General features: G+C 41.4%; 1 protein-coding gene across 3 annotated transcripts in view; it reads right to left on the bottom strand.

Annotated features, from left to right (window-relative positions):
* atrnl1a (attractin-like 1a) overlaps positions 1 to 18,138 on the bottom strand; it is a 345,015-nt gene that overhangs the window by 256,506 nt on the left and 70,371 nt on the right. For 2 of the 3 annotated variants that reach the window (XM_039784008.1, XM_039784009.1), the window contains exons 10-15: positions 17,625 to 17,779; positions 8,305 to 8,389; positions 6,688 to 6,899; positions 3,694 to 3,812; positions 1,512 to 1,628; positions 495 to 627 (exon numbers count right to left, since the gene is read on the bottom strand). In XM_039784008.1, coding sequence (XP_039639942.1) covers positions 495 to 627; positions 1,512 to 1,628; positions 3,694 to 3,812; positions 6,688 to 6,899; positions 8,305 to 8,389; positions 17,625 to 17,779 — 821 coding nt within the window. The remainder of the gene's footprint in view (positions 1 to 494; positions 628 to 1,511; positions 1,629 to 3,693; positions 3,813 to 6,687; positions 6,900 to 8,304; positions 8,390 to 17,624; positions 17,780 to 18,138) is intronic. The other variant, XM_039784010.1, reaches the window with a different exon arrangement.

Raw genomic sequence — 18,138 nt, 5'->3', positions numbered from 1 at the left:
TACTATCAGGACACGCCATCATACTCTGCTTCTGACTGGCTAGTAGTCCTTACCTAGCTACTATCAGGACACGCCATCATACTCTGCTTCTGACTGGCTAGTAGTCCTTACCTAGCTACTATCAGGACACGCCATCATACTCTACTTCTGACTGGCTAGTAGTCCTTACCTAGCTACTGCTCATGTGTCGACTCCCAACAAAGATGGAACAGAAGTGTGATGCCTCACTCTGTTGCTAAAACAGAGAGCTCAACACACAGGGTGAAAAGAGGAGCTGCAGTAATGTGCAGTGCAACAAAAATATGGTGTTTTTTTAAAATTAAACCATGTAAACCTATTCTGGTACAACCTCTAAATACAATTATGAACCTGAAAATGAGCATAATATGAGCACTTTAAGTAAAGTACTTGAGTAAATGTACTTGGTTACATTCCACCACTGGGCACGCTGCATCATGCTTGTTGTGTCTGTGTGCATGAGGGTGTCTCCTCACCAGGCAGCGCCTGACACTCCTGCTGCTGCGCCTCCCACTGACAGTTGGCGTTGAGGGAGCAGCTCCTGCAGTTGGCCAGTCTGAAACACTCCTGCTCCTCCCGGCGCTTACAGCTGGACGAGTCTCTCACCGACTTCACACACACACACACACACACATACACACACACACACAGAAACACACACACACACACACACACACACAGAGGAAACAATATCATTCCAGTCAAACATCATCAACTGTGTCCTCTTTTCCAGTTAATGCAATAAAGTTGGAGGAATCAATGCAATGTGCAACAATAGCGGAAGATGAACAAAGTGATGGTTGAGAGAATCAAACATGCAGAGTGAGAAGAGAAATCAATAGGAGGGACACATTATACGGAGATGGACTTTTTATTGAGGCTGTATTAATTTTATATGCTGTGTGCATCTCACTCACACTACAGTTCACCTTTTCAATTTTATTTAATACCTCACGCTGGTTCTACTCAACTGAAATTTAACTTCATTTCAGTAAATTAACGTTCTGGTTCTTCCCCTTGGGGGACCAGTTTACCATGTGTCAGTAATGTTTCAATCCTTGCTCTGTTTTAGCCGAAGAAAGGATGAAAACAAATATTTGCATCTTTGTGACCATTGTCTTTTTTTAAAGGCTAAGCTACGTAAATATCACAATCTTGACCTCTACTGTTTTAGTGTATGTACAATCTTTTTCATTACATTAAATTGGGAAAATAATATGGAAATAACCTCAGCATGTCCCAGGAAAATACTGGTTCACTGGTGCAACGCTGTGCCCAACTCCAAGATTGGGCCAGATGTTTCTTAACAGCACCATTTTGTACTCAAAGTCAAGGAGAAGGCTGTTAGAAGAAGATATTAAACGCAAATTTGGATTTAGATTCAGCCCCCAATTTCCAACATAACCTAAGGGACTGTTCTGACCTCTGATCTCAACCTGATGCAACCCGAGCTGCAGCCTAACAGGAAGTGTCAAGTGTCAAGTAATACACACATGTCCCCGCCTTCTGGCTCCATGTTTCCACAAGCTCAGCTGATGTTCAGACAGCATGGTCGGTGGGCGAGACAGAGACAGAGCGCCGCCATGCTGCTGTGCCAGCTCCAGAGTCAGCTACACACACGCGCACACACACACACACACACACACACACACACACACAGACACCCATTCCCATATTCATATTTAAATGGAGCACACGCAAAAAGACAAAAAGCAACATGCAGACGCACATACAGTACAGAGAAAGACAGAGAAAGCAGGTTGGGGGTAAAAACAGACAAAGAGACAGAAAAGAAACTAAATGAGCAAAAGTACTCAGAACTCATCGAGACAAAGTTATTACATATAAATCATTTCGAATAACATTAAAAAATATATGATCCTTTCAGACAAAGGAGTATGTGTGAGATAACTCAAAAGGGGAATAGCTGAAATATCGATTGCTTTTAGATCTTTCATAAGTGAACAAAACGGCTTCTAATTGTTGGTTTAATATCACAGGTCACTCGTTTTGGTCTTGGTTGACTAAGATTTCTTTAGTCGATATGTCATTTTATGCTTTTTTCATAATGAATGATTTATTAAAGAAACTTGTGAGCACATCTCTGGTAAACACAAGATTTAAAGATGTTCAAACTCAGTTTAAAGGGGTTCTCTCGTGGAGCAGTTTCGAATCGATATATACAATTGAAAATGTGTAGTTCACTTTTCAAATTAAAAACCCAAGTTTAAAAATATGGTGTTCACCAAATACAAAGGATCCTCTTGATCATTTTTGTGTGTGGAATTTATGTAGAGAACTTGTGTTTGGTTTTGTAAGGAAAGTTTATCGCTGTGTTTTGATTTGTTTTTGTACTTAAACTAGTCGTGTCTAAGACAGGATCAGTTTAAAGGAGAAATCCGGCGCAAAATGAACCTAATAGATAGGGTTAATAACACATGATTACCGAGTCGACCGTTCTCTGGGATATGTTTTCATGCTAATCGAATGTGACCAGTTTTAGCGCAAACCGCTAATTAGCTAATAACGCTAGTCGTCGGGGCACGAGGAAAGTATAAAGAAATCGCTATTTCTATACCACTAACAAGGCTCAAAATAGCACCACACTTCCACGGTAGCATAATGAGGGTCCCTACATGTAAACCCAAGCATTGAGAACTTTGTAAGCGTACCAGCCGTGCAACCAGCATCCAGTAACGTAGCTCAAGCACTGCTTTCCCAAGATGGCGCCCGCATGTATACCAGTCCTTCCAGAAAAATGCTGAGTTTTTTTGTGATTGTTGTGAGCAAAAATCCTTGATTATGCGGCACGTTTTCTTAAAAAATGCGATGGAATATGCGGGATATTTATGCAATTTTATGCGATGAAACTGCGGGAACTTGCAAAAACTGTGGTTTGATGAAAAAGAGAAAAAAAAGTGATTCCCCCAACACCCTGCTTTTCGATGATGTTCACGTCGCGTAATGACGTCATTTAATAACGTTCCCATGGCAACAGGGGAAAATGGCTGCTCTTGTGTGAAGTAAACGCAAACTTTTTTCAACTTTCTGCTAAGATATACAGTACAGGCCAAAAGTTTGGACACACCTTCTCATTCAATGTTTTTCTTTATTTTCATGACTATTTACATTGTAGATTCTCACTGAAGGCATCAAAACTATGAATGAACACATATGGAATTATGTACTTAACAAAAAAGTGTGAAATAACTGAAAACATGTCTTATATTTTAGATTCCTCAAAGTAGCCACCCTTTGTGTGTTAACGTTTCACACTTTTGTGGCTTTTCGCCTTGTTTTTGTCACTTTTCCTGACGTTTTTTGTAACTTTTTCCAATGTCTTTGTCGATTTTGTTGCTGTTTTTTCAAAGTTCCATCAATTTTTTTCTTCAAATGCTATAAAATTGGATAAAACACCCTAATTCAATGAAAGTAGGTAACTGATCATTTATTTAACTTGTGATGAGCGTTATTTTTTTGTTTGGTTGAAGGAAACTTCTGATGTAGAAACTTTTTGAAAATGGGTCAAATTTGACCCGAGGACAACAGGACGGTTAAGATGACAAAAATGCTTTCGGTTGCACCAACAATCTCATATTGTGAGGTCCAATGAGAATTGCCGCCCACGGGGCCACAGACGTTGACTTCCTCTACAGACGCCCAGTGAGGACTCACCACGGTGCAGTTACTGGATGCAGATATACATTTCCTGTCCTCACACCACTGACAGCCCCGTGTGTTGGCGGTGCAGCTGGCACAGTCTGAGAACCGGAAACACTGCTCGTCTTTGCTGTCTGGAGGAGGGCAGGGCACAACAAACACCACGTGCACACACACACACATACACACATACACAACACACACACACACAACACACACACACACACACACACACACACACACACACACACACACACAAACAAAATTAATGCTTTTCCTTCTTCAGAGTTTGAGGAGTGAATCAAGGCATGATTAAGGAATTTAGGAAAAATTGCTAACTGGAGGAGGTGCTTGAGTAGTCTTAGGCAAAAGAACGTGGATTTAAAGGTACAGTAGGTAAGGTAACTAACTTTCTGTCATATTTGCTGAAACTGACCCTACGTTCCATTAGAACTACATGAAGCAGGTCATTTAAAAAAAGCCTGTAGTCTGTAGTGTGATTTACAAAAATCCACCGCTCCCTGTTCAGATGCACCAATCAGGGCCAGGGGGGTCAATCACTGGTCATGCACACACATTCATTCTCCCTTGTGGGGGGAGGAGCTTAGGAGACCGTTTCGGGCTTTAGCGGAAAGGGGGGAGGGAGAAGTTGTTGATGTTCAAATGTTTTGGCTAAGTCCTGGATCTTCACAATCCTACCTACAGCAACTTTAACAGACATTATGTTATCATTCAACACTGCATATCAGTAATGCTATTATTAATGCTCTTCAGTTTGCAGCTGCCATAGTAAATTCTCTGATAAGAACAAATGTTTCATTCTTACATGTACCATTTAGTTCTTACTTCTTGCTGTATCAGAAAAGATTGATACATCTGCTGGGAATTCAGTTCTAATTAGAAGATCAATGGCCACTAATCATAATCGGTGGACTTTAAATAAGTTGCTTGTGATCCAACAAATGTTTCAATGTCAAGATAGGCAAAGCAGTAAACAGTCGCAGTCAGTTGGCATCAGTCTGAAAAGCACGAGTAGCACTGGAATGTCCATTTTTTTCTAAATATCTGGTGTATGTCAGGAACTTGCATACAGACTCATGTGGTGGCCATGTGCAAGCAAGTGATGCTTTCATGAAGTGTAAACGAGCATGTAATGACAATGTTTGGATGTGATTAAAAAGGCATTTACACATGGCAGTTATGTTATTATGCAGCTGTAGCTCACTCTGGACATTTACGCATGCTGTGCTGCCATTTGTAGAATAAACATGCATGTGGGATTAAAGCAGAGGCTGAGCACTGATCTGGCACGATGTCAATCAGCCAGACTTCCATCATGCTTCCGAAGGACCATGCCTGTGTTTTCATTGGTTTGTTTGTTTTGCTCCTTAACTACAAATCTCCATTTCACATTTTTTGGCAGCCATTTATCAACCATTTAATTACAGTTTTAGATTATTGAATGCATTTTTCCACTGTTCCAGTTAAAGCACGAAAATCAACAGAGTACAGTTGATCCTGGCTACATTTTGTTTGTGCTTCGAGCAGTTGGAGGTTCGGCGCCTTGCTCGATGCACCTTGACAGTGCCCAGGAGGTGAACTAGCAACTCTCCAGCTACCAGTCCACACGCCATACTTGGTGCGTACAGGGACTTGAACCTGAACGGTTACCTCGCACGGCAGCTGGATTCTCGCGATATCACAAGATCACACGAAAATCCATCTTTTCAGGCTTCGAGTTATGTGTTAGTGTCCCAGAACAGCAGCAAACTGAACCAATCAGGAACTACGGGCGTGGTTTGGGTGTGTGTGACAGCTGCGACGGCTGTGATAGACAGATAGGTCATCCGACCACCTGCCAGGTATTTTTTGTGCCTGCCCTTTTCCAAACAGTTGCCAATGATGGCTTCTCAGATGTTTGTTTTTTTGTTAAAGAACCTCGTCAGGTTGGTTTAACTTTAGATTGATTTGAAAGCTCTGCCCTTGATTATGTTATATTGACTCGATGTTCACTGTTATGTAGCTTAAAAATCGAGACGCACCCTAGTGGCAGCAAATTTATTTTGCAGCCAGGGGGGTCTAGGCACTCTCCGTTGACTTGCGAGCTGGAAAAACCAAATTTTGGTCAGGCCAATCACATCGTGTATAGAGTCCGTGGGCGGGCTTATGGTTGTGGCTGCTGGGAACAGCGGTCTTCTGGAAGACTTGGAGTTCAGCTTTTCTTTGAGAAAAGAACAAAGAACGGCACTGAAGTGATTCTTAAAAAAGGAAGATGTGTTCGGAGTTTTGCCGACCGGATACGGCAAAAGTTTAATCTATCAACTAGCTCCGCTACCTTCTTCGTTGCCCTGCCTGGTTGTAGCGCTATCCTATTACGTGCAGAGGGAATTTGAAAGACAACCGTTTATCCCGCCCCTCGGATTGAGCCCTGCCAATGGTGAGTTCCCAGACCCAACATCTTGATGTGGGTCTGGCTTGTCAGGCTAACTGTTATGGGTTATGATATAGAATGTATGTAAAGTATAGACGATTTGTAGTAAAAAAGCTTAAACATAAAAAAAAACACTGGTGTGGTCCTTTAAAACTGTCAATCCAATCTGTACTATTGTTCTATTTAAAACTGACACTACAACCATTAGCGTGATTGCTTTTTATTTAAACCGGCAGTGAGCAGCCTGAAGCAGAATACCTGGAAAAGCTTCTGCATCTAAATCTGGCAGAGACAGATGAGGAGGGGGAAGAGAATGAGGGATCGGACTGAACCTAATTACTTCAAAATGAGGTAATTGTTGCAGCATTGACCTTCTGTTCCCATAATTACGGAATGCAAACAAACATCAGAAGCCAACTCCTTCAGAATAATTATTATTCTCATGAAAAAAAAGGAGCAACACTTGCAGTACATGTGCAGTACATTTCAGGGGAAATATGTTGACATGACAGGGAAAAATGTTTAAGGAGAAAGAAAGAAAGTAGCAGCTGGAAATACGGGACCCCAGTGTAACGTACCAGGTCGCACGGGGCAAAAAGGAGCAGGGATAATGTGCTCGCCGTCTTTTGGCTCCCAGGGGGCGCATCTACTTTTGACCCAATGGCAGCGGAGGCCTGGCCCAGCAGCAGCACACAAAGCTGGGTTAGAAAAGGCCTGGCAGGACGGAGGGGTGTAGGCCAGCACATCGTTCAGAAGGAGGCCCGAAAAACCTCCAAAGATGTACATGGAGCTGAGGAAGATACAGAGAGGATTATATACAGAATCACAAGGGGCGACAGAAACCTGTGCAGGCAGCTGTGGAAGGAAGCAGCATAGCAAAAGTTACAGCGAGATAGTATTCGTCTTAAAGAGACAAGAAATGCCTGCAGAGATGAAGAAATGTTAAGACAGCAGGAGAACCTTTCAAACATAAAGCTGAACTTTCGGTTTGGGGAGAGAGATTAAAAAAAAAATAAAAAATCACGCTGGCCTTTTGAAGTTCAAAGCTGGCATTTCAGTGCTCAAAGCTGACTTTCTGGTGAGTAAATGGTGTTAAAGGGTCAGACCATTATTTCTGAGTTCAGCAATAAGTCGCTCTGCATCGTGATGGAATCATCAAATTGAACCTGCTTATTAAATCCTGGACCGTTTGATTCTAAGGGACTGATGTTCGCCGATGATGTTTAAGAAAATAAATCCGTCACCAGACTACATTGTAGAAGCTCCGAGAAACCTTTGTGATGTCACGTCATCTGCGATTGGCCAGTTTTTCATGAGGTTAAGAAAGTCATTGCCTGAGGACTGAAGGGTGCTGACAGCTATTTCCTTATTTTGCTCAGTCAAACAGTCGAACACAGGTCTTTTTGCTTTGTAAGCGGCAGTGTGAATGGCTCGCAAGCTGAAAATACAGCATTTCAAAAACCACATTCAAATCCTTTTAGAAACCACAGCACCACGATGGAAGAAGCGGATTCACCAACTTTTCTGTGTAAATGAAACTCGCGAAATACAGAGATACAGACTCAAAAACGGGAATGGTATTTATAGAGCTCTCGAGGTACTGAAGAGAAATGCATAGCGCATATGTACACGGTTTCTATAGAAGGTGTGAAGAAAGTTACTGGGAGACTGAAGCGAAGCGTATAGACGAGAAGAGGTGAGGTGGCAGAGACACAGCCCAAGTTTTCTAAACAGAGAGTTTCAGAGAAGTCAGCAGAGGGAGAAGTGACAAGAGAAGCGTAAACTGGAACTAAATATAACACGGAGATAAAGAGATCACTCTATCAACAATCCACACAACCTGTGGAAGGGAAAAGCTGAGCAGAAAGTCAACCGAGACTCTCTGTGCTTCCAAAAATGTAGAGGACACTGCAGGAAGACACCAAGGAAATGTAACAATGTGCAGGAATAATGCATCATGCATAGATGGGTTGTATTTGCATATATATAATTGAGTGGTTTAGTGGATTATTTACCAGATTTACCCAGATTTGAGCATCAGTGTTAGCAAATACACTGCTAAAAATGTCCTTAGGCAAGACAATACCTAAGGCAAGCTCTAGAAAATGCAGACGTGCAGATATTCTATACAGGGGAGCAGTGTTTCCCACATGGAGTTTGGCAGTAATGATAAACTATGTAAGGAGGGAACTCACCCATTACTAACCACGGCAGAATGTCCAAAGCGGTTGGCGTCCCGGTGCAGCCCAGGTCTGGGGAGGACAGTCCACTTATCGCAAGCTGAAGAGAAGCACACACACATACACACAATATATTTAGCGTTGTGTGTTTTATAGCCGCAAAGATTAATCGATTGGTTGTCAACTATTAAATGAATCGCCAGCTATTTTGATAATACATCAGTTTGAGTCATTTTCTATGCAAAAAGTAAAACATTCTCTGATTCCAGCTTCTTCAATCTGAATATTTTCTAGTTTCAAGTTTCTTCACTCCTCTGTGACAGTAAACTAAAAAGTTTTTTAGTCGCGGACAAAACAAGACATTTGAGGACGTCATGTTGAAACACTGATTGACGTGTTTCACCATTTTAGAGACCAAACAGCTAATTGATTAATGGAGAAAATAATCAACAGATTAACTGACAATGAAATCATTAGTTGCAGCCCTTGTATGTTTGTGAGTAAAGAAGAAACAGCGAGAAAGAGGATTGCATGCAGCTTCCCTGATTGCCACCTTTTTATCCAGTAAGTAATATTGCACTCTGACGTGTTCTAATATAAGAAAATAACGGAAAAAGCACAGGTGAGTCCGTGATTTTAGGTTCATTGACTGAGCCTGTACCATGGCAACTGACCACATAAATTAAAAATAATCATTATCCATCTTTTAAAAATGTTGTTTAGAAAATAATACTCAGTATTTATAATGCTAATCCAAGTATTGATAAGAACTACTGTATCCTGTAAAAGTCCTGACAGTACATTTATGACTTTTTCGTCTAAAATATCATTGTACACTGTAGCATTACAATTTCCCATAACTGTGTATAACCAATGAAAAACAACCCAAGACAAAAAATACACAAATGCCATTTATTTTGGCATGAAACGGGAAGTCTGAATAGAGTGACGAGACACATCAATCCTCCATCTCTCAGTTATTGCTTGTGAGAAGACGGAACAGAGGAGGATGACCCACAATTCAACCCCCTACCTTAACTTCATCCCAAGGAATAAGAACTCATTATCCTAACCTTTTCATAATAAATTATGGTGATATGGAGAAGATAGGGCCGATAATCTGGGAGATGACTTCATAAAACACTTCATACCACCAAATATCCATATAAAGCACATCTCTCTCTCTCTAGTTATCATTGAAGCTATCAGCTCTGAGTATTTTACTATTTGGATTTTACAACTCTCTGATGTTTTAATGACCCCTACGTGCTCCGATTATATTCATACGGGAATTACTGTATGTGTGTGTGTGTGTGTGTGTGTAAGTCTGTGGTATGTTAGTGTAAATGTGCCATTTAGCCAGATGAGCCTTCCCTGAACATAAACGGAGAGCTGGGAAAGTTGGGGACTCGGGTACGCCAGGTTGCTAACGACCTCATTAAGCGGTGTGCTAATTGGTTGTGCTTGTTTAAGAGCGAGGGATGCGGTAGAGGACACGGTGAGAGCATAGAATAGGGGGGGTCATTCTAATCATCACCAGAGCAATGGGTTCATCACTAGCAGAGGTTAAAGGTCATGCACACGCATTCATTCTCCCTTGTGGGCGAACTCTAGTTTTGTCAGCTGTACTTTAATATAACCTGTAAGGCCCTGTATCACACTCTCACCTCTGTTTAGGTGGGATGCTGTGTGACAAATATAATCCATATGGAGAATGTGGTGTTAAAATGCTTTAAATATTTTTCACTTCTGGCACTTGACACGTTTAAAATAAATTGAAATACTGCTGGGAAGTCACACAACGCTGTTCTTTTCCATAAAATCAGCCCCAGTTATCTTACCTGTGGAGTCAGGGCTGCTGACTGGCTATCCTCTTTTTAGAGTTTAGTTTTATAAGTATTTATTTTCACATAGGCCTGCAGCGACGCGTCGATATCATCGACGTCATATTTTTTGCGTCGACACTTTGCTACAGCTCGTCACACACACGTGGGAGACCAAAACATTGCAGAATGGAGGATGAAACAGCAACCTCCTCACAGAATTCCCAACAAAACCCTGCAAAAAGCCCCAAATAAAAGAAAAAGTAAAAAAAAACTGCTCGCCCTAAATCATCGAAGGTATGGGAATACTTCAAATTTAGTCCCAAACGTAAAGGTGTCGTTATTTGCACTCTTTGCCAAATGGAGTTGGCATACCACACCAGCACAACAGCAATGTGGGAGCATCTGAAACGGAGGCACCCCATTGTGAAGGAGACAATAACAACTAAGTAATAACGTTGGCTAAATTAATTTCATGTTTGCGTAGTGTGTTGTATAGCTTGAGCTCTGCGCACTTCGGTGGTGCTAGCTAACTATCTTAGCTCTCCGTGCAGTTTGTTCGTGCTAGGTTAGTAGCTAACGTTAACGTTAGCTAGCTACTGGCGCCTAGACAGCTGTGTTTAGCTAACGTTAGTTATCATCTAATGTTGGCTTGAATGGTAGCTAGCTTACGGCTGCAGAACACAGCTATCTCCAGCTAACGTTCACGTTAGCTACTAAACTAGCACGAACAAACTGCAGAGAGCTAAGATGCGTTGGTTAGCCTAGCACCCCCAAAGTGCACAGCTGCTAGATCTAGCTAACGGTAGCAAGCAGATTGCAGTAACGTTGTACAGGAGAGATTTATGTTGGGACTGTAAAACTGAAAACAGGAATTTTATATTGTGTTAAACACTCTCAGTAAATTTACAGTACCAACATAACTCTCTTGTTAAGAGTAAACAGTCTGGCCTTTCATTTTGTATAACAGTAAAATCATTTTTTTTATTTTATTTTGTGTAAAGCTGAAGATGTTTAATAAAGTATATTATTAAGATTTTTTTGGTATTTATTTGAGATACATTATGGTTTTTATTAATCGAGCAACAGAAAAATAATCGTTATATTAATCGTCCAATTAGTGTCGTTAGATTAGTCGACTAATCGATAAAATAATCGCCCGATTAATCGTTTATTAAATAATCGTTTATTAAATAATCGTTTACCCCCAGCCCTATTTTCACAGTATTATTATTTAAATGTAATGTTTTCTTTTGAATGCTATTATTCTGTAATGTTTGGCTCCATACCATTAATAAGTTAAGTCGGTAATATTGAGGATAAGGAGGTTTTAAATAGTCAGAGGAAGGTCTCTGTATTTGTCTTATTAGATCTGAGTGCTGCATTCAACAATATTCACCATAAAATCATATTACAGGGACCTTTTTTTTTAGCAATTAAAGAAACCACACTAAGCTGGTTTAAGCACTTTTCATCAGACTGATCTCAGTTTGGTAACAATAAATCCTCCATGCACACAGTAGTCATGGTGTTCCACAAGGCTCTCTGCTTGGACCAATTCTATTCACCTTATATATGCTTACTGTAGGTAATATTATTAGAAAACTCTCCATAAACTTTTACTGTTATGCAGATGACATCCAATTATATCTATCACTAAATCCAGAAGAATCTTGAATCTCTTGCTTTCCTTACATTTTAACATGATCTTCCCCATTTATTTAGCATAGCAATGATCACAATGATGGTGTTTCCATGAGGAATTGAGTCTGTGTTTTAAGGTTGCTCTTAGCTTTGCTGTTTTTATTTTGTGTTTTATGCGTTATTTTGCTGGCTTTATTTTCTTATATGCTTGCTCTGTAAAGCACTTTGGTATGTCTAGCGGCTGTTTAAATGTGCTATATAAATAAATGAACTTGAACTTGAACTTAAGTGAATCATTTTCATTGTAACATTGAACATATTGCAGAATCATCCAATATTAACATTATGTCTGATAATAGGGTTACATGCCCTGCAGTTCAGTAAAATGTGTTTACTTTGACAGAATAACACTGGTAGGTCTGATTAGAATGAAGCTGTGGTCCTTTGAGACTGCACATAATGCAGAAATCCAGAGTTTGTGCTTGTTGAATGTTGCATGTCACATACTGTTTGTTATATAAAAAAAAAGAACTTGTGGCTTCTGTTTATATGAATCAAGAGTCCTGTTGCAATAGTCAAGTTTTAAAAGAACCACAACACCTGACCTCCAACCACAGCTATACACTTGTAAAAAAGTGGCTTTTAATTTCATCTTCTGGCCATACAGGTCTCACACACACCCAACCGCCCTTAGATTGAAGCTTCCAAATTGTTCACCAAAGAACTGCAGGCTCAACAGATCCGTATCAGCCACCATCCACACAGACACACACGTCAACACGGATTTTAATTTCCTCTCAGGATATGAGAAAATCTGTGTTAATAATGCATGGTGGGACAGAGAGAGAAATCATGAGACCGGATCGAAGCAGGCAGGCGGGCTGGGCTGATTGACAGTTTGATCTGATCTGCACTAATGGAAGACTTGATGGAGAAGGGCGGGAGGAGGAGGAGGAGGAGAAGGTTTGAATGGCAGCCACTGTTTGCTCCTCCAATATATCATGGCTCCGAACGTCTTCCAAACAGGCTTCCAGCCTGCCCTGGGCTTTTCAGTGGGCTGTGCCATGCGTGCAGCAGACAGTGTGTGGTGGATGTGTGCTTGTGATGTGTCAAGTTGGAGAGGACCACGTTTTTAATCAGAGTTCATTTCCCCCCCAAATCTAATTAGAAGTGTGAGGGTGGCAGGGTTGAGGGGAGGACGGGAGAGCTGGAGGGTGAGAGGGAGAATTAAATCCAAATTAAAAGTGCCTTCCGCATCGAACCTCAATCTACAGCAGAAGAGCAGGAGAAGCTAATAACGCGGCGGCGCCCCTCCAAGGTTAGCGCGGCAAAACAAAAACAAATTAGTGCTCGAAAACCTCTCCGCTCGCAGTGAGTGCAGAGGCAGGGACTGGAGGAACGGAAGACTAAATAAAGATGAACAAAGGGATGGAGAGAAGTGACTTCCACAGGTGGAACTAATTAATTATTTCCTAAATAGAGAAAGGAGAATAAATAAGACAGTAAGACAAAGAGAAGGAGAGGAGGCAAGAAGTGAGGAGAGGAGAGGAAGTGTAATGCAGTGCTTAGCGCCGCCCAAGACGATTGTGATTGGTTTAAAGAAATGCCAATAAACCAGAGCCGTTTTGCAGGATTGCTGCAGCCATGGAGCGTGGGCCTCCAAACGCATCACTTGCATCTGTTGAGGACTGTACTGTACGTTGTGCACACGCTACATTATGGCCAAGCATGCGCCCCTAAAATAGAATAACGCGCTACTGACTTTAGACTAGCGCCACTGACTTTAGACCAGGTTTTTCCTGGTCAGTAGCGGAATTGTTTTCTGAAACTGCAAAATAGCACCAGGGAACATTTGCGCCGGACATGCCTCCTCTTTTCGCTGAACTGCCCCCGGGAGCGCAAATACATTCCCTAATTTACCGACGTGTGTCTGTGGAGGGAAAAGACCGCTGTGCGTCGGGTGCAAAATAGGAATGATACATGCGTCGGTGTACAAAGGCAATTGCGCTGAGCGCAAGATAGGGCCCTAAGTTTCATATCTTAAGTCTGTATTTATATACATTTTATTTATCAGAACTTTAATATATTTTTATGTTCCTCTGTTCTGTTGTGACAATAAAACAAACAAGTTTATTTTACTGTAAACTGCATTATCATATTATTTTATTAGTAGTTACTCACTAATAACTACTAATAACTAATGTTAGGGAAATCTGTTCATGTTTTCTTACGCGTTTCTCGATTTTTTTGTAAAATATATATCGGCCGATATATCGGAATACCGGATTTTTAAATCACCAAATATTTGTATCGATATCAGCCTTAAAAATCCTTTATCGGTTGGGCTCTAATACAAATCATTTTTGCAGGAGCGTGTTTCCAGTTCAGACTGTGAATTTGCCCAAAATGTCTCCTGCTACCTCCCTTCGCCTACTTTCCCTTTGTCTTTTCTCTCCCTCATGTGTCTCGGCGGTGCGATAAAGAGGTGGGCTAGTGGACAATAAAGTTGTGCAGATCTGCAGCTAAGAGCGGTAATGAATAAATGATGATATTCTGTATTTGTGTAGAGTTGAGGGACATGTAAATACACACATTTATTACGATTGTTGATGGGGCAGGGAAGCAAAGCGCAGCATTCAACACTGTTGTTCCCAACTTCTCTAAGACAGGGACACTGTAAACTAACGCTTTATTGCTTATTAACTTTGATTTTGCATTTTATTCACAAGCTTATTACCTGCTTTATCCTGGCATACCTTTATTGTTTTCAGGTAATTCTCTTCCACAGTAGTCCGTGCTTCCTTTTCTCTCTCTAAATCCCTCCTTCATTAACTCTTTATTTCTCTCCCGCTCTGTGTATATCCCTCTCTCCTTCCTTAATGCTGTGCGCTCTTATTTCTTCTTATTGCTTCTCAGCATTCATTGCTTTATCTCACAAATATCCCCCCCTGGCGTTTTACTATAATATCCTTTACAGCAAATTGTGACGAGGAAGATAAGAGAAAGAGGCGGAGGGCAGACGGATTTGGAGCAATAGATTTTAATGCCAGGCACTTTTTTGATACAATTTTGCAAATCAGGATTTGGCTTTTTTTGCAGCTTTCAACCACATCCCAAGGTCTTCTTGAGCCGATGGAGTTTTCTCACTTAACGTGAGATAGTTCAGCACATCATCTACACGACTGAAAGCTCCATAAAAAGCTAGCTAGTGGACCTCGAGTGGAGATTTCTTCTTCGTCCTAACATACAGCCATGAAGTACAATTCATTCAGAACAGAATCGCGAGTTAAAAGGTTAAGTTAAAAAGATAAAGAAAGTTAAATACAAGAATGATGAAAATGCTATAACTGCTCCTCAGATCTCTGCAGGGTAAATCATCCAGACAGCTAGCTAGACTATCTGTCCAATCTGAGTTTTCTCTCGCAGGATTAAAACAACTTTTCAACGTAGACACGTCTTGGTTCCACCCAAGACGATTGTGATTGGTTTAAAGAAATGCCAATAAACCAGAGCACGTTTATCTCCCATCCCGGAATGCTGTGTGGACTAGCCAGACCCTCCTCCGCAGCGCTGTGGTGGAAGGTCTGGCAATATATGAAAACTAACCTTTAGCTGGGATGCAAATTAATCAAATAACTTTCAAAATCACTCTCTTGATCAACACAAATCAGGTCTGGCCATGGGAGACAGGTTGGTGAGGGACGGACTCTGTTCAGGTGTCTGGTGGCAACTTCACCACAATGTTACAAGGACATGGTAACTTCACCCACTGAGCTCCTGCTAAACCTCCTGCCTCCACGCTCTATGCTTCTCTTTGTCCTCCTCCATCTTTATTTCCCACTCTGCACCATACAGCACCTTTCTCCATGCGTATACATCCATCTTCAGGTATTTTCCCCACCTTCTGTCTCTTCTCCTCTCCCAAAGCTCACTTCCATTCTTCCGTTTCTCCGTCCCCGTCGTGGGTCGGAAACATCCTCATGCCATCTGGTCTACGGTGCGACTGGGTAGCCTGTAATGGGATTCTTAATCATCCAAACTCCCGACCTATCCTGCAGCCTCTTTGAACAAACTCCTGTTTACTCCCTCGCAGACTCTTCTTCTTTTATTTTATTTTGTGTGGTTGTTTTTTTGGCTCGGCTACTGAAAGCTTTTTCTCTTCCTTTGACCCTCTCTTCATACAGTATGCACCACTGCTGCTGCACTATTCTGATTCACACCACTATTCAAATCACTAGTAAAAACACAAAAGTTGTACATATTTGTGTTTCTGCAACGCATAACTGTATTTCACACTAGGAAGGTTACATTTTGCAATTAATCCGCGGTTCACATGCATGCCGAGTCCGAAAGTAGGTGCTGCTGTAGGCTATATTAAACATCATTGACAATTTATTAATCAATAGAACGTAGGCTATCTTAAAATAGAAAAAAATACACTTCATAACATTTTGTATGTATAACACTATTGTATTATTATACAAATTAGCTACAACAGTAATAGCAGTTACCTTATGTAAGTAACTCCTCAATTTTTCAACTTGGGAGCGAAACGTGCTCCGAAAACAGCACCATAATAAAATAGTAACATAAAGCCCCGTTCATATTAATTAAAGGCCCAGTTTGTAACGTGTTTAGTTGTTCATTATCAAAATCTGTGTTGCCCGTTCACAAACTTGTCCTTTTTCATGAATATTTACCACCACCATCAATTCCTATTGGCTTGAAATTTTACATTTGTAATCGCATGAACTGGGGTAGATGCTCCATATTAATGCGCCTAACCATAAGATACAGATAAGATAACATACAGGACATACTGCTCCCCCTTTTGCGTTTTTGCTGTTGCATGATAAACTCACAGGTGCTGCTAATGCTGCTAATGGGTATCGTAGCTTCCCGGCCCCCGGCGAGTTTGAAGAAGGAAAAAAAATGGAGGAGCACACGTATTCAAAATCCAAATTTCAGGAAGAGGAGAAAGAAAAGGATATTGAAAAGAGCAACAGACCGGCTTTTTGAGTTAGATACGGTTCCTGAATGTGTCCTGTCTTCAGTCTCCGGGTGAGCTGTTCAAAATCTGCACGGCTTTCTACGTCACTAGCCGAAACGAGGGGCCTAGGAGGCTAACTGTTCTAACTGCTCGTTCTCAATGGCAAAACACTGCTACAACACACATGAATTCACCCTAATCTACAAAATAAATTGTATAGAACTATTTACATGTCCCTGTTCTGAAGGTATTCCACGCAAAGTGTGAAGTGCGCCCTCGTTTAGAAGAAGTCTCCCGGCTAATCCTGCCTTGTACAGGCCGAAGCTGGAGAAACAGCTAGCTAGCTCATGTGATCCTTACCTAGCTACTGAGCATGTGCGACTGACAACAAAGATGGTACAGAAGTTGAGAGGTCTCACTCTGTAGCTAAAACAGAGAGCTCAACACACAGGGTGAAAAGAGGAGCTGCACTAATGTGCAGTACAACAAAAATATGGTGTTTTTTTGAAAATTAAACTTGTTGTAAACATATTCTGGTACAACCTCAAATTACAATTATGAACCTGAAAATGAGCATAATATGGCCACTTTAAACACATTGTGGTTCATCTGTAAGGAATAAGATGATGGCACTCCATTGCATGTTTTCTTCTCAAGCTTTAAAAAAAACTTTATTCATTGAAACATTTGATTGCGATGTCACCAACCATAAGGTTAAGTGGAGTCACGACATACGCTGGGACACCCTGCATTACTCGTTCCCAGTCATGTTTGGGTGTAAGGAAGTAGTTGGCAACTCTGTTAGCTCCATCTGCTTCAAGATATACTGTAGTACCAGCCGCGGCATATGTGTGTGATTATTTAGGACTTGTTCTTACCCATATCGTACGCCAGGAAGTCAGCAGAGAAGCACTTGGCTCCGTTACTTAGTGACGTGTCATTGTGAGTGTTTCCCCCGAAAACCAGCACCGTGCCACTCAGAAGCACCGCAGAGTGGAGGTACCGCGCTATGCCACTCTCCCCGAGGATCAGCCTGCGCGCACATATACACAACACACACACACACACACACAGAGAAAAGAGTGCACTTCAGCATGAGACATATTAGGAAAGTGTTCATTTGTCAGCAATGTGTGTGTGTGTGTGTGTGTGTGTGTGTGTGTGTGTGTGTGTGTGTGTGTGTGTGTGTGTGTGTGTGTGTCCACGGTGCCATGTTATTAATGGCGTCTGTCTGGGTGTGTGACCTGGCCTGTGGTGACTGCCCTTCATACCAACTGTTCTTTCATGACACACACACACACACACACACACACAAACACACACACACACACACACACACACAGGAGCATCAAATTAACTCGTCAAATGAGACGAGTCAATTATCTCTTTTAG

This window comes from Perca fluviatilis, chromosome 19 (genome assembly GCF_010015445.1).
Source record: "Perca fluviatilis chromosome 19, GENO_Pfluv_1.0, whole genome shotgun sequence".
NCBI classification, from domain to species: Eukaryota; Metazoa; Chordata; class Actinopteri; order Perciformes; family Percidae; genus Perca; species Perca fluviatilis.
This window is presented reverse-complemented; position numbering and strand designations above follow the sequence as displayed.